The 24,459-nt window shown below is 44.0% G+C and overlaps 1 protein-coding gene across 1 annotated transcript in view; it reads left to right on the plus strand.

Annotated features, from left to right (window-relative positions):
- Positions 1–24,459, plus strand: part of LOC138645095 (cytohesin-3) — a 126,173-nt gene that overhangs the window by 87,990 nt on the left and 13,724 nt on the right. Inside the window, exon 9 of the mRNA XM_069734149.1 lies at positions 9,861–9,972. Coding sequence (XP_069590250.1) covers positions 9,861–9,972 — 112 coding nt within the window. The remainder of the gene's footprint in view (positions 1–9,860; positions 9,973–24,459) is intronic.

Consider the following 24,459-nt stretch of genomic DNA (forward strand, 5'->3'; position numbering starts at 1 on the left):
ATTCTAGCGATGTGTAGTTTACTAGGCTGCTTAGTGTAGTTTTTATAAAATCCAGTGTTTTATAAGCAGGAGATTATCACTAGAGAACTACTTGGCCCACTGCTGTGTAGTCTAATCACGTCCCGTGTAGTCTAACCATGCCCCCCACCTCTGACTGACCGCTTTCTGCCTATTCACAGTGTACACAGAAATAAGCTGATCAGTGGTGTGGCTGGAGTTATACAGAGCTCAGCTTTCAGAGAACTGCAGCAGATAAAAATGTTTATAATCAAAACTGCAGCAAGCAGTGACACATTACTGGAATCAGGTTCTCTGACCCTGCATTATGCTGCTCTCAGGTGAGGTAGCAAGGCCTGGTGACAGATTCTCTTTAAGAGAACAGGATGTAGAAGTAGGTAAGTCAGTTAACAAGTGGAGGGAATGTTTTCTTTAGATAAAATCCTGTGAACAGTCTGGTGACGTATCCTCTGCACATGTTGGCAGTAGTGCGCCAGTGCCAGCGATCACAGGGGTAAGGGGATCTGATTGCCCCGATTTTGAAGTGATCATTGCTGACAGAGGCTTATATTTATTTGTTCCCTGCCCTACAGAAAATGACATTTTTCGACCGTAGTATATTGTGTCCTAATGAAGCGGTTGCATTCCTTCCCAGTGACGTTCTACTTTAAAGCCACGATGAATGTCCTGCAGACGTTCCACCCACCTTCATGTTCCCCTGGCAGGACTTTACCATTGATTTCTCCATACGCTGTAATGTACAGTTTCTGCAATCCACAGTCCGGGGTGTGGGAACATCGCCTCATACATATGTTTTCCATTCTGGAATCTAGATCATATTGTGACGCCCAGGAGACCGGGGTACCCAGCACCGGACCAATGGGGTCTGTCTCTTGAGGGGGGTGTCACGGGTGGCTTGACCCGGTGCTGTGGCCTCAGGCAATGCACAGTGTAAGGGGTATCATGAGGGGACAGGCACTTACTTGATCAGCAGCAGGTTCTCCCAGCGGTGACGATCCCGATCCTGGATAGATGGCTATTGTCCAAATGAAAGACTGAGGCACTGAAACGTTTAACCAGTTTACTTTAACATAAAAGGATTTACAACCAGTCCTGTCACCGGAGTCTGTATGGGAACTCTGAGTTACTTTGACCCTGCCGGGGTCTTCGCCTCTTATTGTGCGCAATTTCTGTGTGGCCCTGCTGCTGTATGTGAACTGGCTGCCGGCCCAATCTGTCCCCTCCGGGTCCTGGTTCGACGGGCAACCCGAGTCCTTTTATCGGCTTACCCCCTCCAGGAGTACCGCTGAACTCTGTGTCTGTTGCTGCGTCCGGCCCTAGTGAAGCTGATATCACCTCACGTTTTTCCGGTTGCTGTATTATATGTAATGAATACAGCCACGGATCCGGTATCCGTCTTTGCGCCTGTTCTGGGTAGTGATTAATGCTACCCGGTTCTCACAATGTCCTTTTTCTCTATCCCTCTTCTCCTCAGGCCGGTGATTTAGGCCTGGTAACAGTCACAGGGCTGTTAGATATTCAACTGTATGACCTCTCACTTTCAGCTCCTTGGCCCAACTGCCTTTTCTTCTCTCAGACCAGAATGGATCAAGGGGAGTCTCTGGAGCTCCCCCTTCTGGCCGGAGGTGGTAGTGCAGTCTTGCTATTTTAGTATTTGTATTTACTGTCAGTAACTATTTTTGTGGCAAATACCCCTAGGGGTGCCACATTCCCCCTTAGTTAAGAACAGTACTCCGGGACTGTGGGACAATAACATTTTGAAATAACAATTAATATGTACAGAGTCTTAAAAATGAAAAGTTACAAAAACCACTCAAGGAAACAAAAATAGAGTTCTGTAAAAAGTCACTTCAAATAGCGTCCATTAATACAGTTCTATCCTTGAAGGTATTAGGAAAGGCACTGTACTTAGTGTCCAGGAATTTAGTTCCATTTTTCCAACGGAGTTATCAATATAAAGTCTAAAGAAAGTTCAAAAAGAGCAAAAAGCAAAGTTCAAAAAGCAGTCTTTCCGGAGCTTTGATTTAGTGCCTCCGGGCTGATAAAAAGTTCAAGAATATGCAAGAAGTTCATACAGACAAGTCTCTGTAGGCACTGGGCTTAAACGTTGCAGACTGATAACAATGACTATACTACATTTTCTGTTTAACTATATACGGCATAACATATATACAATTCACATTATGAGCTTTATAGTTGGTAATCTGCATACCTGGCCGGTAATTGACCCTGGGTACTACGCTGTGATCTACGTAATAGCGGTGTCTCTTCATGTGGTGTACTACTGTCTACTGCGGATGTAGTATCTGCCCGCTCTGCTAAAGATAATTCCACGACTATGGAGTTGGCAAGTCCACCGTGAATGGGATTACTCTGACCAGGAATCTGTTCTTCCTGGCCTGGAACCTCCTGTAGTACGGGGTCAGCCTCTTCCTGTTTTGGGACTTCTGGTATTGGGTTCGGTGTTGGGTAAAAGGCCACCATGGGAACCACTACTGCACCATGGTATGTTAGTAAGGTTTTGGGAAAGTCTCCTATACAGGTGTGATACACTTCCTCTTCTTTTTCCTTTACTGGTTGAACCTGTATGGGTTGAATAACTTCTGGTTCTGGCTGGACAACGTCTGGCTCTATCAATGCTTCCGGAGATAATTTAAGATTGTCTCTTGACACTAGTACAGATGTTAAGCCTCCGTTTTTGCTAATGAGACACATTTTAGGATTATCCACTCTTGTTGGTAAAACTGTGTAGGGTACGGCTTCCCACTGATTGTCCAGTTTATTGGTTCGACGATTTCTCTTGAGCACTTGGTCACCTGGTCTTAATGGGGTCGCTAGAGCATTCTGGTTGAAAGTTCGCTCTTGTCTTTCTCTAGTTTGGTGAAGGCTTCTTTCCACACTCTCTTGCACTTGGCGATACTGCTTTTGCCGTATGATATCCCAATTGGAGTCTTGAACTTCTGCGTCTGGTTTCAGAATTCCCATTTCTAGATCGATTGGTAATTGGCCGGGTCTTGCACGCATAAGATAAGCTGGGGTGCAGTTGGTGGAGCTCACCGGGACATGATTATACAGATCCACCAAGTCAGGTAATTTCTCTGGCCATTGATTCCTTTCTGTCTCAGGTAAAGTCTTTAGTAGGTCTATTACAATATGGTTCATCTTCTCGCATAAGCCGTTTGTTTGTGGATGATAGGCCGTCGTCCTGATCTTTTTGCAACCATACATATTACAGAATTCTCTGAAGATCTCTGATTCAAAGGTTGTACCTTGGTCGGTGAGAACCTGTTCCGGATATCCATGGGGTCTACAAAAGTACGTTTGGAACGCTTTGGCTGCTGTTTTTGCTGTCAGATCTTTTACGGGTACTACTACCAAGAAGCGTGAATAATGGTCCACGATGGTCAAGGCATAGACATAGCCGGACCGGCTTGGTATTAACTTCACATGGTCTATGGCTACAAGTTCAAGTGGTTGTTTGGTGATTATGGGCTGCAGTGGTGCTCTTTGGTTCTTTTGATCGTTTCTTCTGAGGTTGCACGGGCCACAATTTCTGCACCACTGTTCGATTGATTTTCTCATCCCGACCCAATAAAATCTTTCTCTTAGAAGTACTTCTAACTTTTTCCAACCAAAGTGACCAGCACCATTATGGTAAGCTTCGAGGACCATCTTGACATCTTGTTTAGGCACGATAATCTGCCAAACCAATTCATGTGTTTTCGGATTGGTGTACCTTCTACAGAGCTTCCCTTGATACAGGAACATTTTGCCTCTCTCTTTCCAGAGTTGATGCGTCTCTTCTGGGGCATCCTCATCGGGATATGCACTTTGCTCAGTTAACAGTTCCTTCACCAACTTCACAGCCGGATTGCTGTCTTGGGTGTCAGCCCATCTATGGTGTGCTAACGGATTAAAATTCACCTCTTGTTGTTTCTGATAGGTACTTGACTGATGATGTTTTGCCTTGGGATGATGGAAGGCTGGTAGTTCAATTTCTTCAAGCTCCCCCGTTTCTTCTTCTACATCTCTCAAGTGTGGCATCCGGGATAGGGCATCGGCATTTCCATTCTTGCGACCTGCTCGATACTTGATCTTGAAGTTGTAATTAGATAACCGGGCTATCCATCGCTGTTCTAACGCACCTAATTTGGCTGTGTCCAGGTGGGTCAACGGATTGTTGTCAGTATAGACAATAAATTCTGCAGTGGCCAGATAGTGTTTGAAACGCTCCGTCACAGCCCAAACTACTGCCAGTAGTTCCAATTTGAAGGAGCTATAATTTTCTGGATTTCTTTCAGTAGGCCGGAGCTTTCTACTTGCAAAGGCGATGACTTTCTCCCGACCTTCTTGCTTTTGTGACAGCACCGCTCCTAGTCCCACATTACTGGCATCGGTGTAGAGGATGAAAGGTTGATGGTAATCTGGGTATGCCAGAACCTCTTCCCCGGTTAGTGCCTTCTTTAGTTGTTCAAAGGAGTCTTCCCTTTCGTCGTTCCACTGGAAAGGAGGGTTTCGGTTTGAAGGTTTCTTCGTCTGCCCTACCAAGGCGTCTTGCAAGGGTGCTGCCAACTTGGTAAATCCTTTTATAAATCTGCGATAGTAACCCACCAATCCCAGGAATTGCCTCACTTCTTTTGCGCTGGTAGGTCTCGGCCAATCCCCTATGGCGGTTATTTTCTCGGGATCCGGTGCTACTCCCTCCGAACTCACGATGTGTCCCAGGTACTGTACCTATGGCTTGAGAAGGTGACATTTGGATGGCTTGATTTTCATGCCATACCTGGATAAGGCTTCGAACACTTCTGCCAGGTCTTTTAAGTGTTGTTCGTAAGTCTTTGAGTAGACGATCACATCATCTAGGTACAGGAGGACGGTCTCGAAGTTCTTGTGTCCGAGGCAGCATTCCATCAGCCGCTGGAAGGTACCGGATGCATTGCAGAGTCCGAACGGCATGCGATTAAATTCACTTAGACCCATTGGTGTGGTGAATGCCGTCTTTTCCTTATCTCTCTCAGCCACAGGGACTTGCCAATACCCGCTTGTTAAGTCTAAGGTGGAAAAATAATTAGCAGATTTCAAAGCGGTCAAGGACTCTTCTATCCTAGGCAAGGGGTAGGCGTCTTTATGGGTGATGTTATTAATCTTCCGGTAGTCTACGCACATTCTCATGGTTCCGTCTTTTTTTTTGACAATCACTAGAGGGGCCGCCCAGGGGCTACAGCTGTCTCTTATTACCCCGGCCTGTTTCATTTCCCTCAGCATATCTTTTGCACATTGATAGTGAGCGGGCGGTATGGGTCTATATCTTTCTTTTATTGGGGGATGGTCACCTGTGGGGATTGTGTGTTCTACCCCTTCTATCCGTCCGAAGTCCAATGGGTGTTTACTGAAGACTTGTTCATATTCCGTCACTAGCCTATACACCCCTTGTTTTTGATGGGTAGGTGTTGAATTTATGCCCACGTAGCTGTTGGCACCAATCCTCCATTTCTCCATCTGAGCCATTGCCTTCCACCTGACAGGTTGGTTCTAAGGGCTCAATGGTTGTGATGGCATTGTTGTCAACAGTATATAGCTTTGCCATTGTAGCATACCTTGGCAAAGTGACCTCTTCCTCTCCACAGTTCAAAAGTCGTACCGGCACTCGTCCCCGGTGTACCTCGACTATCCCTCGTGCTGTGAGTATAGTGGGCCTGCTGTCGGTGTACACTGGTTCTATTAAGGCTTGATAATCTCGTCCCTTAGTACCAATGGCTGCTCTACACCATACCAGCATTTCTGTTTTTGGTGGGATTACAATAGATGTTGGATCACTTACCCTCACACTGCCGATTTCTCCACCTGCAACTTCTACCTGTTGCCTTAACATCAATACTTTTATTTCCCTTTGGAGAACTCTCTGCTGGTAGGATTGGGCAGTTTCAGCAATTTGCTGTAAGACAGAAATGACTTTGGAAAAGCAGTTCTCTAACACATTCATTCCTATCAATACAGTTGGTTCACAGTTCCGCCGGTCAGCATCAACAACAATTATACCCTGTTTCTTCAATTCTACTTTACCAATCTTTATGGTCATCTCCCTGAATCCTAGTTTCGGTACCAACTTACCATTACTGGCCCATATATCTAGTTCAACATCAGAGGGCCCTTTATCAATATCTGCATCAGCCCAGTACCTCTTATAAAGGATATACGGTATAGATGAAATCTGGGAACCTGTGTCCAGCAAAGCGTTGAGGGGAATTCCGTCCAGCACGATAGGGATAATGGGTCGTCCTCCGATGTACCTTTCGTGCCAGGGTGTTGGGCCTTGAAAGTTCATTCCTGCGAAGCGGCCCGCATTCCCAGGGGATTCCCGTTTAAATCACAATCTCGTGCAAAGTGGCCTGGCTGCTGGCAACGGCGGCAAATGGGCTGTCCATCCGGTTGGTAGCGGTCGCGGGGTCGTCCTCTCCATGTCGGGTATCTCCGGGGTCTCATCCATGGAACACCTTCCCTACGGTTTGACAACTCCATCTTGGGTCCTCTCATCTCCTGCATGGTTTTAGCCATTGAAGCAACAACATCAGTTAAAGAGTCAAGCTTTTGTTGAAGAGCCTCATTAGTACTGGGCCCCAGGGGCTTAGCAATGGCCCCAGACATAGCTGATGTCACTGGCACTCCATGTTGTTGAGGAGCCTCTGCCATGAGTTGCGCAGGATCCTGATCCCGAGGTGCCTCTGCCAGCTGGAGACGTATAGCGCTCTCCTTTAATTGGGCAAATGTCAATTCAGGGTTCTTAAAAACAAGCATGCTCACATGCCCCCGGTGAGAAGGGGTGTAGAGTCCCTCAATAAATTGATCTCTTAGCAGTTTATCCGCTCCAGTGTTAAAAATGGGTTCAGCCAGTGTAAGTGATTTAAGGGCTTCCTGCAGGTTTAAGGCAAAGTCTCTCACGCCCTCATTAGCTTTTTGTTTGCAATTAAAGAATCGTATTTTAGCTTTGCTGCTGGCCGTGGTTTCAAATGTAGCTTTTAATCCAGCAAATATGCGTTCAACAGTGCCTTTTAGATCAGCTGCCCATGCTGTGACTTCTCGCTTAGCATGGCCACTTAACTGCATCATCAGGAGACTAACACGCTGAACTTCACCCACGGGGAACATGTCAAAATGGGCCAGCATCTTTTCTCTGAAATCGTCAAGGGTATTAGGCTCACCTTCATACATTGGAAGCCATGGGCCACCCGGGGTATATGGCATCAGCACCGGCATGATGGGCGCCACTCCTTGCACCGCTGCGCTACCGGACTCTCTATCGACACTCTGTCTTTCAGCTGCATTAGCGTCGCCGGGTGCTGCGGTGTCTCCGTGCTGCGACATACTGTGCCCCCTTAGTTAATCCGGACCCTTCCGGTCCTCCGCTTCCGTCGGGATAGTGTAGATTCGTTCCGCTGTGCAGCAGGATTGGTTTTCCCCTTGCTCTGACGTCAGAGCGCTCAGCTTAATGCCACCCACAATGACACGCCCCCTTCTTCTCCCGCCCGCCGCGCGCTCCGTAATGGCGGATTCTGAAGTTTTTCAGTCAGACTGGGGCTCAAGTAATGGCGTAGCCCTATTAACAGTCTCGTGCCTAACGGTTACGAGGTGATTACCTCAGGGGATGGCGGCCATCTTTACTCCATTATAACCAATGGGGAAAAGTCACTTTCAATAGTTTTCAATGGGGAACGGAATTTTCTTTAATAAAGTCAATTTTCAAGATTTTTCATCCAAGTTTTCACAGTTTTGGGCTCCAATCACGGCACACAATACCCGGTATACGGGCTGGCTCGATCCTGTTCGTGACGCCAATTGTGACGCCCAGGAGACCGGGATACCCAGCACAGGACCAATGGAGTCTGTCTCTTGAGGGGGATGTCACGGGTGGCTTGATCCGGTGCTGTGGCCTCAGGCAATGCACAGTGTAAGGGGTATCGTGAGGGGACAGGCACTTACTTGATCAGCAGCAGGTTCTCCCAGCAGTGACGATCCCGATCCTGGATAGATGGCTATTGTCCAAATGAAAGACTGAGGCACTGAAACGTTTAACCAGTTTACTTTAACATAAAGGGGTTTACAACCAGTCCTGACACCGGAGTCTGTATGGGAACTCTGAGTTACTTTGACCCTGCCGGGGTCTTCGCCTCTTATTGTGCGCAATTTCTGTGTGGCCCTGCTGCTGTATGTGAACTGGCTGCCGGCCCAATCTGTCCCCTCCGGGTCCTGGTTCGAAGGGGCAACCCGAGTCCTTTTATCGGCTTACCCCCTCCGGGAGTACCGCTGAACTCTGTGACTGTTGCTGCGTCCGGCCCTAGTGAAGCTGATATCACCTCACGTTTTTCCGGTTGCTGTATTATATATAATGAATACAGCCACGGATCCGGTATCCGTCTTTGCGCCTGTTCTGGGTAGTGATTAATGCTACCCGGTTCTCACAATGTCCCTTTTCTCTGTCCCTCTTCTCCTCAGGCCGGTGATTTAGGCCTGGAAACCGTCATAGGGCTGTTAGAAATTCAGCTGTATGACCTCTCACTTTCAGCTCCTTAGCCCAACTGCCAGTTCTTCTCTCAGACCAGAATGGATCAAGGGGAGTCTCTGGAGCTCCCCCTTCTGGCCGGAGGTGGTAGTGCAGTCTTGCTATTTTAGTATTTGTATTTACTGTCAGTAACTATTTTTGTGGCAAATACCCCTAGGGGTGCCACAATAGCTTTCATCTATAAATGCCTGAGCTTTAAAAAGGCGGCAAGTGTCCATAGTAGCAGATGACACCTTGGCCAGTAATGGGGGAGATTTCTGCAAAAACACATTTTTATATTTGATTACTGAGTGGTTTGAGGAAACTTCGAGGTGATATTTCTATAGAAACCCAAGCGGCACATTCACGTAGTGCCAGGCTAATACCTTGCATCAGCGTTCCAGTGCCGAGTCCCTAAGTTTGGGCCTGGAATTCTGGACCTCAAAATGCGGCCATTATACGATTGGCAAGCCCCATCGTCCTACAAATTCCAAGCAGCCTTGTGATCATCGAAATGAATCCAGTTGAGTGATGATTATAATGACACACTTGATAATTTTTTTTACGCCCTAGCCTAATGTGAGCAGGATTTTATAAAACCCCATTTACTTCAATGTGAAATCTGGCTTCTGAGATTGTTCTTTTGAGGTTGTAGAATTAATTTTAAAAGATTAGATAGAGCGTTAAAACCGTCATACCCAATAGATGGCTGTCAGCCGAGCTCCTGTGTTCTGTATGAGAAAGCGGACGGCAAAAAAATATGATCGGTGATCGAAAATGGAACATGCCTGATTAACGTCCCCGCCCCCGTAAGTCGGCCGGTGCCGCCATACACCTTGCAGATAGGCTAATGTGTACGGGTGCCTTCAGGTTGCGTTCACACTCGGTGGTCATGCTGCGACTAGCCGCTCCTTTGCCTCCAATGTCTTTTTATTATTTCTCTGCTCAGTGACCTAAAATTGCAAGGAAACATCTGTTTTCAAAATGGCGCTCCCATTACCAACAGCCTCGCTGCCTTTCCGGTGAAACAGCGTTTTCTCTGCAAGATTAAAGGATTGTGCAGAGAAACCGTAGACAGAGCACAGCATCCTAGGGCTGCTATGGTTAAAAGCTGCGTGTGAACACCGCCCTATGGTAAGACGGCACCATACCGGCACAAGACGGTGCAGACCAGAAGGATCAGGCCATTATCCCTATGGATGCCGTGTTCCCTGCTGGCGAACAACACTTTGCTTCTTTTTTTGTCTATCTCCGGGATGTGATTCATCACTCTACAATACAACTTCTTTATTTATTTTTCTTCCAGAATTTGTACGAGAGTATTAAGAACGAGCCCTTCAAGATCCCAGAGGACGACGGCAACGACCTGACGCACACGTTCTTCAACCCTGACCGAGAAGGCTGGCTCTTGAAGTTAGGTTAGTGGCCTCCGAATTCATTGATTTCTCCATTGTTGCTTTCTAGACTTTTTTCTTTGAAACCTATCTAAGCCCCTATCCAGCTAACCTGCATACTGAATACTAGCCGGAGGCAATGTCACATGAAGGACAATGTGAGAGTTTCATTACTCCCAAAGAATACATTATCTTTACTTGTGTCGGCTAAGATTATTATGATTTAATCTATATGTATATATTTTTTTTATATATATAGTATTATTTATTCTTTTATTTTTAATATAACATTCGGTGGAACTTGTAACTTGTCTGTAACTCAAGCTTTAATTAAATCTGTGAGATAAATTAACTATTTGGCACCATATTATCATTATACTGAAGACCGAATTGCTGTAAATATTTACACACATTTGTAAAATATATATTTACATTTTATTTTACTTTATTTTTTTTAATGTTTTTTTTTTCTTCATGTTTTGCATTTGTTTTGTGTAGCAGGTTTTTTTATTTTTATTTTTTTTTTGGCTATCTTTAGAACGAGCTGGTTTCCAATGAAATAAATTGTGATTACTTCTCTTTTTATGGATTTGAAATTTGGGTTTTTATTTAAATTTATTGAGCTACATCCCTTAAGGATTATTCCCAGAGTAGAAGGCTCCTTTCCATCTGGAGATTTATTCTGTTAATTGAAGCGAATTTAGAGGCGGACACCCCGTGCATTGCTAAGCTGCTCGATAATTATTTCAGCTCATTACATTCCAAGCCACGGTGGCAGAGCTCAGCAATTTGATTTGCATCAGCACAGTCCAATATCACGTACCCCTTCTGGAGTCTTAACCCCTCCAACATGACCCCTTCCTTCTAGTGGGGAAACGTGGACCTTGAGCTTTCAATTTGGACTGCTCGCCAGGTCCTCTGAGCTGCAACCTCTAGTCTAGGGTCAGCAGCCCTGGGAGATGTGACGATCAGCTGAAGAGAGTGGAAAGGAAATGATAAAACTCTAATTACCTGTATGTTTGGTGCTATAAGACACACTCCAGGTTTAGACAGCAGAAAGTAGAAAAAATATTTTTCCTATTAAAACTTCTCTGGCCTTGTAGAATGTAGTGGTCATTATCACTCATTTTAATGCACTAGAGTAGAATAGATCTATTGTTAGTGTTTCTCTGCAGTGTGTATTATATACACACAGCTCTGCTACATGTCATCATACACATACATGAACACAGCTTTGCTACATACATACACACACGCATACATACATACATACACAACTCTTCTACATACATACATACATACATACATACATACATACATACATACATACATACGCTGTGTTTACATTACCACATCTTGCAGTTCCTTCCAGGCGTGTAACTGATTACATCACCTGAAAGGTCCTGTAGCTAGTCTTGTGGAAGGTCCTTTATCTGCTCAGCATGTGCAGCCTCTGTTCAGGTCAAGATACCTTCCTCTCCTGCCCTGCACCAATCACATAGATCAGTGTTGGGAAGGAGGAGAGAGCGCGTATCTCACTGTGATCAAGAAGGATGGGGTTTCTGCATTCTCCTCCACCACAGGAAGCTGCCTCTGGACTATAAGACAAACACACTTTTTAGCAAGAGTTTTTCTTGCTAAAAAGTGCGTCTTACAGTCAAAAAAAAAATATGGTACATAGTAGTGGGGTTTGGCCGGCTACATACTTACTATAAAGGAGTAGTTTGCCCGTAGTACTGCTATGGTCATTTTACAATTGTTAGTTTGCATCTTAATTGTGTGGCGATTCTTAAAAAGGAGTGTAAATTCCATGAACAGTGGGGGGTTGGGGTGGATTGCAAAATTCAATGTCCTCTCTCTAACCTTTCATAATAATCCAGGAGTCTCTCTTGAATTAGACCGTGCTTATGTAGCAAGTGTTTGCTCTATGTTTTCTTTTGGGATAGGCTTCTTGTGGAGGCATCAAGGCTTACGTCTTGGTGCATATTGTTAAATAGCAGAGTTCTAGATATACCCTTTTCAGTATAGAGAATGAGTGGTGGATCACTTCTCTCCAGAGCCTATGTGGTCATAACTTGCGGTGCCTCTTGACCAGAAGCAGTTGATACATTTATTATCATAATAACTCTTTTCCATGTCCACAAGAACCTTCTAGACAAACCGTAAAGAGGTGGACTATCTTCCAATGTCGTCCCAAACAAAACCCATCTCTCTTGATCCCCCTGTAAACATGCATACCAGGATTGGCTTGCTTGTTTACTGCTGCGAATCACTGACGGCAATATTTATCTGCCTGGATTACAAAGAATCAAATATGACAAATTTCCTTAAAATCCAAATGTCGGCGAAGCTCCTGACTTGTGTAATGTTTATGGCCTGATGGATATCAGTGGTGGTTATCTTGGTCAATTTTTTTTTTTTGCTATAGACCAGCTCTAGAAAACATTTCCAAGGCTACATATTATACTAGGCGGAAGGGATATGTTGGAGGGTCTCATTCTCACCAATTGAGCCATTTGCTTTTGCATTTTGTATATAAAGTCGTCATTACATGAACATCCTTTTTTTTTTTTCATGTGACTTGTGCCTTGGTGAAGACACTGTTTTATGTACTGTCTGTTACATTTCCAGCAGTACATATGGGTAGCCATCCTTGAGAATTGGGTGACGTGGTCAGATGCAGGTGGGCAGTCACGTTTAGTTCTGCCGGAGCCGTTTGGTTGCTTGCCTTGTATCCATTTTTTTCCTTGAGAAAATGTTTACTTCTCCTGCCTGTAAAGTCACAGGAACATCCTGTGAGGGGGAGATTGAGGTGGATAGCTGCCTGTTGAAAGTTCTTTCAGCTGATGGTCTAAATGGGTTTTGAAAATGTTCTTTTCTGGGGAAGATTTTGCTATAATTCTGCTTTATTCTGTTCCTTTGTTATTCCTGTTAGAAAATGGCGTGGTCAGCACACAGTGGTTCGACACTCTCAGCAAGGATTGAACACCCCCCCCAAACCAGTAGTAACACCTACTTGTCAATTTATTTATTTTTTTAAACAAAGGAATGGATGGCATTTTTATTATTTATTTATTTATTTTTTTTTTTTTTATGGAGTGAAAATTCAGGACTAGGGTTCTTTTAGGTACAGATATGGTCCTTTAACTAGAGGGCATTGCCGCCAAGGGTGGGAGTGTAGAACAGAAGAAATAAGGTGTGGCGTCTTCATCATGGTACAAAATGATCAAAAAATCTGCGCCAAATGATATAATGTCATGTACCAGTGCAAAACTATTAGCTGTTACTGGTAACAATCTTTTGTAAACACATAATTTAATAAGCCACACATATATGGCTATATATAATTAGATAATGATATAGCAAACCTTATATAAAAAAAATTACAACATTATGAAAGAGATTACTTAATGACATGATGCTGGTATATGTATCCCAGTGATGTGACATCTCGCCTAGACGCGCGTTTCGCAATCTTCCTCAGGAGCTGTAAATATGACGCGTGTATAATCCTCATAAAGTGGGCTGGAGGCGCAGAACTCGCCGTATTTCCGCGTCAGATCATTTTTTTTGTTTTTACAGTCTTCTGATTCTGAGCTTTTATAAGTAATTTCCAAGAAGGACTGCGTTCCCAAGTGACTTAACGGACATTATCGTGAGAGCCCAAATCATCGAAACTCCGCAATCGGCATTAAAGTTAATGGCGGAGTTTCTAATGTCTTGTACAGTGATCCAGTATTCTAAGGAAATGTGAAAATAGACTACTACCATTTATACAGTATATTTTTTATAATCCGTATACAGATTCTCTGGGGTTACATTACAATTTTGCACGTTAACTTATAATAATGAAGCTATCTTCAAAGTGGAGCTCTGCCTATCAGATGCCTAATAATTAAATTTAGCAGCTCAAGGCCGAAATCTGAAGAGCTTTGTTGGTATTTTTATCATTCTGTAAACCTTCAGGCGATTCTGTATAATTTCTGTGCTTTCCCCCATACTTTGGTTACATCAAGCATATCACTGGGGACAAGTTTACATCTTAAAGGGAACCTGTCACCCCGATTTTTCAAGAAGAGCTAAAAATAGCATTAAATAGGGGCAGAGCTGTGCTTTACATTAGTGTATTTTGGAGCCTTTATTCCCCACCTATGCTGCCGAAATACCTTTGTAAAGTCGCCGTTTTGGGCTGTCACTCACGCTGGTCAGGTCATATGGGCGTGGTGACAGCGCTGTTTCTCCCCCAGATCTCCGTTGGTGGCGTAGTGGTGTGCGCATGTCCAAGTGGCGAATCCACTGCGCAGCTTCAAGGAAAATAGCGCGATATGCGCTACTCAGCCGTTTATCGGTGGGCGCAGCCATCTTTGTGAGGCCGCGCGTGCGCAGATGGTTCTTCTCGGCTTCCCGGGGCTTCAGGAAAATGGCCACGGGATGGCGCGCGTGCGCAGATGGAGATCGCGGCGGCCATTTTCCTGCAGCCGAGATGCGAACTTGGCTTCAGGAAAATAGCCGTCGAGATCGCCATCTGCGCACGCACGGCATTTTCCTGAAGCCCCGGGAAGCTGAGAAGAACCATCTGCGCACGCGCGGCCTCACAAAGATGGCTGCGCCCACGATAAACGGCTGAATAGCGCAGATCGCGCTATTTTCCTTGAAGCTGCGCAGTGGATTTGCCACTTGGACATGCGCACACCACTACGCCACCAACGGAGATCTGGGGGAGAAACAGCGCTGTCACCATGCCCATATGACCTGACCAGCGTGAGTGACAGCCCAAAACGGCGACTTTACAAAGGTATTTCGGCAGCATAGGTGGGGAATAAAGGCTCCAAAATACACTAATGTAAAGCCCAGCTCTGCCCCTATTTAACGCTATTTTTAGCTCTTCTTGAAAAAACGGGGTGACGGGTTCCCTTCTCTTTCCTGGTGTATAATCAGCCTTGATCGTCTTTCAGGGAAGGAAAAGTTGACAACTTTGAAACTTTTTGGAAATCCAATGATGAAAGTTTTGCCTGTAAATCAGAGTAAAGTTGTCAATACACATTAGAATAAAGTTGATGAAAATTGACGATTCTACCTTAACAAAGATCAGTTTAGCCAACCACTTCATCCTCGCCTGAAAAATTGTCGGCCGAGTTTGATTATTTATTTATTTTTTTTAAGCCAGATAGTCTGGTGAAAAAAAATCTTTAATTCAACAATAGATCTTTCATCCATGAATGATCTTTCTTCGATACAACATTTTCCCTAAACAGTCATTTGTGCCATAGCCTGTTTGGACCATAGTGACTGCAAATATGGAGCAAGACGCCTATGGCGGATTCTGCGTAACACATCTAGAGACAGAGAACGTAAACTCTAGTGCCACGTATTGGAAGTAGCAAGCCTAAAAGTCAATAGCGACCCTTCAGTGAACCTTGCCACATGACTTGGCATAAGGGCGCAGTCAGATGACCATATAAATCAGACCAAAATCTGAATTCCGTGCCGGCGGCTCTCCCGACCTGAATATGAAATACATGAAGCGGTCATGCTCCGGTTAGGAGAGCCACCGGCCAGTCCATGCACTGCATTCCAATCTCGTTCCGATTTATACGGCCGTCTGACTGCGACCTGAAAACCAAACCAGAATCCCAATTTGTAAACGCTTGTTTCGGGGTGTTGCCCCAATATGAGATCTCATTTAGCTGTTTGAGTGACTTCTGACTGGGGTCAAAGGGTAATATCTCTCCTCGTGTACAGTGACATGCCTGACATGCAAGGGTAAGGAGACTTACAGGCCATGCAATGCTCCTTCTGGAAATTAAATATGCAAATTCCCTCTTCAGATCGAAAAGAACTTAAAGTCCTAGAGCTAAACTTTGAAGTAGCAATACTAAAAGAGGAGGATCGCATGGCCTATAAGTCTCCTTATCTTGGCATTTCACTCTCCACAAGGAGAAACGGTCAACCTTAAACCCCCCCAGTCAGAGGCCTCTTATACAGCCAAATCAAATCTCATGCTTTGCGCTGAGGAGGGTCAACACCCCGAAACATGTCTGAAAATTGTGTTTCTGGTTTGACTTCTATCTTAAGTAATGTGGTGAGGCTTGTTACAGGCTTGATATTTAATTTTAGAATTTCTACCTCCAATAGGTGGTGCTAGAGTTCAAGTCCTATTTCTCCCTGAAGAGACAATTTGCATATTTAATTTCCCAGAGGAGCATTGCATAACTATTATTGATAAGCGAACGTTCAGGGAATAAGGTGTTATCTGAGCATGCTCGGGTACTAGGTGAGTGACTTCGGCGTGCTCAAAACATACGTTTCAGTTCCTGTGCCTGCATATAACTGTTCGACAGCAGCAGCACATGCAGGGATTGCCTTACAAACAGCCACGAGACATGCAGGGATTGCCTTACAAACATCTGCGAGACATGCAGCCGCATGGACTCCTACATATGTTTCGAGCATGCTCAGATAACACCTTATCCCAGCATGTTCGCTCATCACTAGTAACGATCACTCACCGGCGATTGCTCGGTTAGTGGTTTTTCAACAATCAACCTTCTTGTTTCCAATACTGGACTTGACCATGCTTACCAATCATTTTTGGCCGTAGAGGACCATGGGATGAGATGAGAATCAATAATCTGTTGTTCCATGGTCTCGTGCAGCCATGATGTCTTGAGTTGTCAATGATCTGTTTCTCTCAGTAGCTATTTGCGCAGGGAGGTTGAAGGAGAGGTGATCTCTATTGTGGCCATTTTTGAAAAGTGTACCAAATATGTCCTTGAAGTTCGAGTAGCTGCATCATATAAAACCACACATTCTCAGATGTGGTTTCTCTCTCTTTTTTTTGACCTGGTGTTGAGAAGCGACTTTTGACATTCCTCACAATGCACTCTTTGACATGTTTTGGGAAAAAGAGTTAAAATGTGCCTAAACTTATGAAGGGATGTACTTTTAGGTTAGCCGCCTATGGAGCCTTATCCCAAGGTCATCCAACATAAACACAGACTGAACGGATGTAGTGTCTGTCTGTTCTGTCCATCTGTTAGAACCCTCCAAAAAATACAAACAGCCCAATCTGTATCAAAAGGCTGAAAAAGTAGTATTAAAAACAAACAAAAAGTTTTTGTTGTATGTGACCACCTTCAAAGATGAAGCCTGGGAAAGGAGGTTTAAAGAAGCACTCCCGTTATTTTTTATTTTTAAGGAGTGTACTGTAGTGTAAGTGCGGTAATATACTCGCCGATCGCGATCTTCCGCTGTGTCCAGCGCTGCTCTGGTCCTCTTCGGAGTCACGTGACTGCGGTTCCAACCAGCCGGATCACCTTGCGCTCTGTGTGAGCCGGAAGTCTCTTTTACAATGTAAACCTCGTTCTGAAGCCCCATAAACGGAAAAATCGACTTCCGACTTGTACAAAGATCCCAGTGGCGATTGGGAGTAGAAGTCACGTGACCCAGAAGAGAACCAGAGCGGCACTGGAAGCCTGGGAAGACTGCGATCGGCGAGTATATCAACCCACTTCCATTACACAACCATCTACACAGGTTTAGGGATAAATAAAAAATAACGGGTGTCCTTCTTTAACTGTGCCCCACCTCTGAAGGTTTTTACTGATGAAGAGGGTGAGGGCCATGTAGAGGATGGGCCACTATTCACTCAATAACTATTAAACCTTTTGCTTTAAGCGTTTATAGAAAGTCTTGCAAATTACTGAAAGGTAAGTGTTTTTTTTTCTTTTATTCGTTTGCTCATTTAGCATTCCTCTAAGCATCAGGTGGGCAGAAATGCAGAGAGATGACTGTGTGGTCTACTTGATAATCAAACCTTATCAGAATCCAGAAAATGACTATCAATTGAAATTTGATCAGTTATTGGGCTCCAAGCTTTGAGGTTACATTGTCCTCTGTTATGGCTACTACATGATTCTTGGATTTTTGTCATAGAAGGCCTTGGATTTGCTGAGTATGTGCCCAACCACTGGGTTTGCCATCAGGTTATTTGCTGGAATGACCATTGTAGCATACAGTACCTATCTGAATCCTCCTAACATTGTGATATCAGCCAGTCTAAGTGACGTTCAGCAAGGCCAGTTCACCTTGTATGTTACAGGTCGACCATGATCAGGTCAACCCTGCCATTATCTAAACAATGTAGGGAATCTGTCACCTAATTTGAGAGCATAATGTACAGATGGAGACCCTGCTTCCAGTGATGTCTCACTTACTGAGCTACTTGCTGTAAAACCTGCTTCCATTTATTCCTCAATATTCTTGAGCTCTGTGTAACCCCGCCCTCACCACTGATTGGCAGTTTTCTGCCTATGCACAGTGTACAAGCTGCCAATCAGTGGTGTGGGCGGGGTTATACAGAGCTCCGCAGTCAGAGAACTGCTAGATCTGCAGCAGATGAATTTGTTTTTATAAAGTCTGCAAACCCAGTAAGTGGTACATCGCTGGAATCAGGGTCTCTGTCCCTACGTTATGCTGTTCTCAGATGGGGTAGCAAAAACCTGACGACAGATTCCCTTTACTTATAGTAGTCCTAGCCATTAGAGAAACCACAGACCCGAGACACCAAACTTAGTGATGCCGCTAATCCCTGGTAAAGTAATGACGGGTTGCAATTGAGCTTTTCTCCGCAAAGCCAGACAACCTTGCTCTGAACAGTCCCTTTACTGTGCTGTATGTATTAGGTATGGTTTTCCACAAAAAAAAAAAATTATATTTTCTATATGAATGCATTTATTTACAAACGGTGATTTATTTTTGTGTGTCTTTTTTTTTTTTTTTTTTTTTTTTCTCTGTGAGTTTGTATTGGTTTGGTTCGGCTATGATTTTTAATAAGTGGTTTAAATGTGCCTTCTTGTTTTCCTTATGGCCTATGACCTTTCACCTTTCTGTTCTGTGACTGGCTGTCTCTGCTTATTCTGCGTTAGGAGGTACGTACACAAACGCTTCCAGCCACACAATTTTAGTTATTCATCCACGATTTTTTTTTTTTTTTTGCTAATTTTAAAAATAATCACAGAATTGTGCTTTTTTTTAATTTTTTTTGTTATTATTATTTTCTTCGACCATAATCACCATTTTGCACTTTTGTTTTTGGTTGGAAAAATCTTCCTGATTCTTCTGCCAAGCTTCCAAAATTTTTTTTTTCTTCCTAATATTGATTAGTTAACCAGCATCGCCATTTACCAGTCACTAATTTTGCAAGGCTTTCATTTTGAGATCTGCAGTCATTTTGGGAGACTGAGCTTCCGAGACTCCGGCCTGCAGATCTCTATAACCGCAAAAGTGCCCGTAGCACTCAGGAAGTCAAAGTGCCGCAGACCACGATCCCCTGGAGGGGAACATACAGCTGGGGAAGGGGGTATCCATTGGCAGTGTATTAAGAACCTGGTAAATACATTTCGGCATAGATCCTTTCACAATGTGAGTTAATGTAACCAGATCACTTAACCTAGTCTGCAGAAAAAAACTCTATAAATTAAAAAAAAAAATAATAATAGATTTAAGAAAGCAATGATGAAGGTGTCGGTGTAGATGTCTCCCTTTTGGAAAAATAGGTCTGAGCAGTCTCGCCTTTTTAGGCCCGTTCTTCCTAGGTCTTCTGTACCGAAAATGTACCACCACCCAAAGTCCGTCATTCTACCATCCGTTTCTTAGATTATCCGGCCCGGTGTCGGCAAGATTGAATATTAATGAGATTTCTGTGAAATAAAGGAGAATTTTTCCCATTTTTCATGCCTTTTTAAAAGGAAGCTGTGAGAACGATTTTACTACTGAAACTAGCGGCATGGCCGCACCCATAAAAATGGTGCCCGTTTTGTAGTAATCTGCGAAATCAAGATTTGAAGCCGCACGCCACGTAAGTCAATTTACCTTTTATTAATACGTCGTCAAATCACTGCCGGACTAATTTTCATGTGGCTTTAAATCTTGATTTCTCAGCGCTACCATCGGATTACCGCAAAGTGAGCATCATTTATATTATTACCAAAAACCAAAAAGCGTTTATAGATACCCCTGGCCAGAGCCCATCTAGTTGGCCCAGCCTCGCTCCATACATTTCCAGTAGGCAAAAAGAAGATGGTGTCGCCCACTGGATGGGCTCTGCCCGGGAGTATGTATAACGCTTGCGTACCCGCCGGTCCCGGCTAAGAAATCGGCAAATCCTCGCGGCACACAGTGCGTGATGCCTTTTCATAAGTCTGCAGTCACCACACAGAGTGACTGCAGACTTATCAATTTAGGCTAGACAGCCTGTTTAATGGCTTATCCACTACTTGGGCTATCCCTTCTTTAAAATAAATAAATAAATCGTACTGACAAGTCATCTGTAAAGGGGTTGTCCACCACCTTGAAAGCTTGAGTCCTCCCGGAGTAAGTGAGAGAAGCTTAAAGCCCCATCCCGCACGCACCAGCACCTTTCCAGCATTGTTGGTGCTGGCAGCCTACATGAATGTCTGAATCCTTTACTATTTTGTCAGAGCAAACAACCTCCTTGCTGGATTAATGATGAGCAGCTGCCGATTTGGCGGCAGCACTCACATGACATAACAATGTCACAAGGGTACCGGGAGACCCAGTACTGATAATGCTGGACAGCACCGCTACGGGAGGTGGGTAAGAGCTTTTCTTATTTTTACTTTGGTTACTGGGGAATTTAAATGTTTGTTTTTTTTCAACAAGAGACATTTTATGTCTTATTTCCTCCAATAATAATGAAAATGGGGGTCCGAAGTAGCGATGGACTCTGTTCCGTCAGCAGGATGTTCTTCCACATGGGACCTCCAACCGGTCAGACATTTATTGCCTGTCCTATGGATCGGCGGTGATACCTTTCTTATGGGCAAACCCATTTACACAAATGAATGTTGTCTGGAGCATTGGAAGGAATCGAGTAATAAAGTATATACAAGACATACCCATGATCACAATTAGATGGTGGAAATGTAGGAATAAGTGAACAATTAGGGGTTTCTCCTTGAGACGCGTCCCTAGAGAGTCTGCGCTCATTAGACAGGTTCAGAATTGACGTAGGGACTAGACGGCGGTGGGAGAAAGTGCATTATTATTGGGGTCTATTTTTTTTTTGTTATATATGATATTGCATTATTTCTGTAGAACTGTGTCAGACTATAGTGGCACTCCCCAATGATGAGGGGAATGGTAACACGGAGTTGTCAGTCTTATTCGTATGTTTCCATGAGGAACCACACAAAGTAGAGGTCTAAGAATATATGGTATAGATGTGGTATTTTATGGGGAGTACGGGTGTTCACAAAATGTTACATCAGGAGAGGTCGTTGATTCGTACCGGTAGGGTAATGATCAAACTATAATGTGTGTTGGTGTTCTTAGCCCATTACAGGTAACCTTTGTGTCACGCCGTGTGTATACTCACCGTTGGCGTGCCAAATTCTCCTGTTCTTGCAGAACAATGTAGCACGATTTAATTGGGCACTTAATTATCTTTTTGTTGCATTTTAAAGAGAATATTTGCCAATTTGAACAGTAGTGGTAGAAATCAGGACAGCAATGGATGAGTTATGGCATGAGGAAAGACAGAAGATTGGGGGGAAGCCATCTTCCTTCTCCCGTCAAGTGTAGTGCTGCAGATCGGGCCAAGCTGTTCGACATTAGACTGAGTGATGTTTGCCCTTGCCGTGGCTGCTTTCCATGCATACCCTGCTGGTCATTAAATTCCCAAAGGAATTGGGTGAAATTAGCAGAAGTGGTCCTCCAAATGCTCATGAATAAATCATGTGGTGCGCAGCTTGCGTTGTGCTTTCTGCAGGAAAATCAGCAGGTGGATTGAGTTACGTTTAACATTGCCACCGCTGCTTTCTAGCTCACTGCTTCACTTAACACTTCTGAAAATCAATATAGGTCCCTATAGATTTTCCAAATGTCCATCAAGACCAAAGGAGCAAAATGAAGCTCAACCATTAATATCAATCCAGCCAAAAATGATAATTTGTCTATGAGAAGATGACGTTGCTGAAGTCTGTTATCTTAGTCCTGTACTGATCTCCATAAAGAAGGGGCTGAAAAAGGTATACCCAGGATTAACGAGCCCATTTTTAATTTTCATGTACCCTCTTAGAGAATTCTAAGTAAGTAGAAGGTGCCTTATCTCTTGGACTGGGTTGAAAGTGTCTACAAAGAGCATCTGTCACACCTGGAGGACCTGTCTAGTTCTTACACAGACAGTAATGAGTCGAAGGGGTAACATTTCTCCTTGTGGAGAGTGCCAGGTTGGCATAAGGAGACTTATAGGCCATGCAATGCTCATCTGAGGTTTTTAAATATGCAAATAGCCCCTTCGGAGAGGAAGAGGACTAGTACCGTCTCTAGGATGTAGCAAACCTAAAAGTCAATATCAATCCCTTAACGAGCCTTTGCACATGACTTACGATATGAAGACAAATCAGACACTCCATCTTCAGACACATGTTTCAGGGTGTTTGCCCCTCACCAGCGCACGGCAGCAGATCTAATTTGCCTAAGTCATGTGGCAAGGCTTGATAAAGGGTCGATACTGACTTTTAGGACTTACTGCCAAGATGGGTGGAAACATGTGGGTGGGAAGGTTCACTGAACTCTTTGGCCACACCAAGGTTGAACACAGATCACCTGTGCCTGCTTTGAACAGTCATTTTGTTCTGATAGACTCTCCTTAAACACCTCGCTCATCTACAAATTAGGCGGTAAGTGTATGATTGCACTGAGGGTCAGTGATCTTGAGAATAATAAAGTCCCCTATGTGAATGGATGGGTAGTGCCCATGGTTGACCACCACTCTATCCACTTTCTATGGGACTGATAGCTCGGCAGTATCCACTTGCTCCATTCAAGAGTAGTTCAGGACCCCCAATTTCAAGATGGGTGAACGTTTAGGGCTCAGACGCCCAGTGATCTTACTTTTGTCCCTAGGATATGTGATAAATGTATGTAGTTGAAAACCTTTTTGTGTTAACAGTTCAATTTAACCAAGACTGAAGGGGAACAATTAAGTCAATGATTCAGAGATGTTTTCTTGATGGCCTTCAGCAGAGATAGGTGATCCATCTCCATTTCATTATAGGCTTCTGTAGCTGTGATTCATTTCACTGCCTGGCTTGGCTTGTTTGTATGAAATTTAACTAAAAAGACCCAATTATATTAACACAATCTGCATGATGGAATGAAGTCTAATTGTGCTCTACTCTCTGGTCAAAGGTTGACCTGGAGGATGGATGGACCCCGTAGAGACCTCTAGGACACTGTTCCTGCGGAGAAATCCATGCATTTGAGTAATTGTTATTTTTTCCAATAGTCATTCATGATACTTCTGCATGTCAAGTATGTTAGTTTTGATGTAATATATGGAGACTTGCAGAATGGTAGGGAAAGGTCTATCTTGTGATAGAAATAAATGTCCTTGCATCTAAAATTTGCCATAAGTGGCTACCATTTTTCTCCAGAGAACAGATGCCTTCCTGTCACAGTTTTCTAGTGTCATTGTAAGCTGGTGTGAACACAGTCCAATTTCTGCATTACTGAGATTTGGAGAAAACTAGTGAGAGGCTCTGTTCACGCCACAATGTCATCGATATACTTCTACAGACCCTACATATTGCAAAATCGTCCTTTTAGCACACATTCGGACTGTATATACCATTTTCCCCCACTGTACTGAAGATTGTGGATGACTATGCTATCAGTGTGAATGTTCACAGCCCCAGTGTTACCCCAAAGACTGGAAACAAGTGGCTACAGGGAGAATATAACTTAATTTTCTCCCTGTAGCCGCACTTCTAGTAGACCGTTCTTTTTGGACCTCAATTTGTCATGTGGATCTTTTCTTTTAGTACCACAGTTACACTATTGTTTTATCAGTCTTTGCATTTGTTATGAACAACAGGTGGTATCTTTGGATAGGATTTGTCTTAATTTTGGCAAGAAATAGGTGAACTTAAAGCAGTTATCCAGGACTTATATATTGACATTCTATCCTTGGGGCGCAGTCAGACAGCTCTATAAATTGGACCAAGATCAGAACTCGGTGCACGGACTGGCTGGTGGCTCTCCCGACCAAAGCGTGACAACTGCATAGAAATACATGAAGCTGTCGCACTCGGGTCAGGAGAACCGCCGGCCAGTCTGTGCATTGTGGTCCTGTCGGATTTATACGACCGTCTGACTGCACCCTTAAGATAGGTCAGTAATACCTTTTGGAGGTGCGACACCCGTTGATCAGCTGTTCCAATGTTAGCGACTACCGGAAGTGCTTTATTACAGAGCTGCTCAGTTCAGCTGTGCGAAGTCTTTTTGGACGAAAATTGTAGGCAAAAAGCACCAAAATTAATATTTGTTTCCAACTCCTTCGGTTAAAATTACAAAATGGTGCAGCATTTTGCCGATTTCCAGTCTACAGTGGACATCATAGGCGTCTGCGCAGAAAAAGTCCATGCTTCCTGTACCTTTTTTTTATTATTATTTCTGAGCTGGGAGACTTGTGGGGTAGAGTTGGGG

The sequence above is a fragment of the Ranitomeya imitator genome, chromosome 7 (genome assembly GCF_032444005.1).
Source record: "Ranitomeya imitator isolate aRanImi1 chromosome 7, aRanImi1.pri, whole genome shotgun sequence".
In the NCBI taxonomy this organism is placed as follows: Eukaryota; Metazoa; Chordata; class Amphibia; order Anura; family Dendrobatidae; genus Ranitomeya; species Ranitomeya imitator.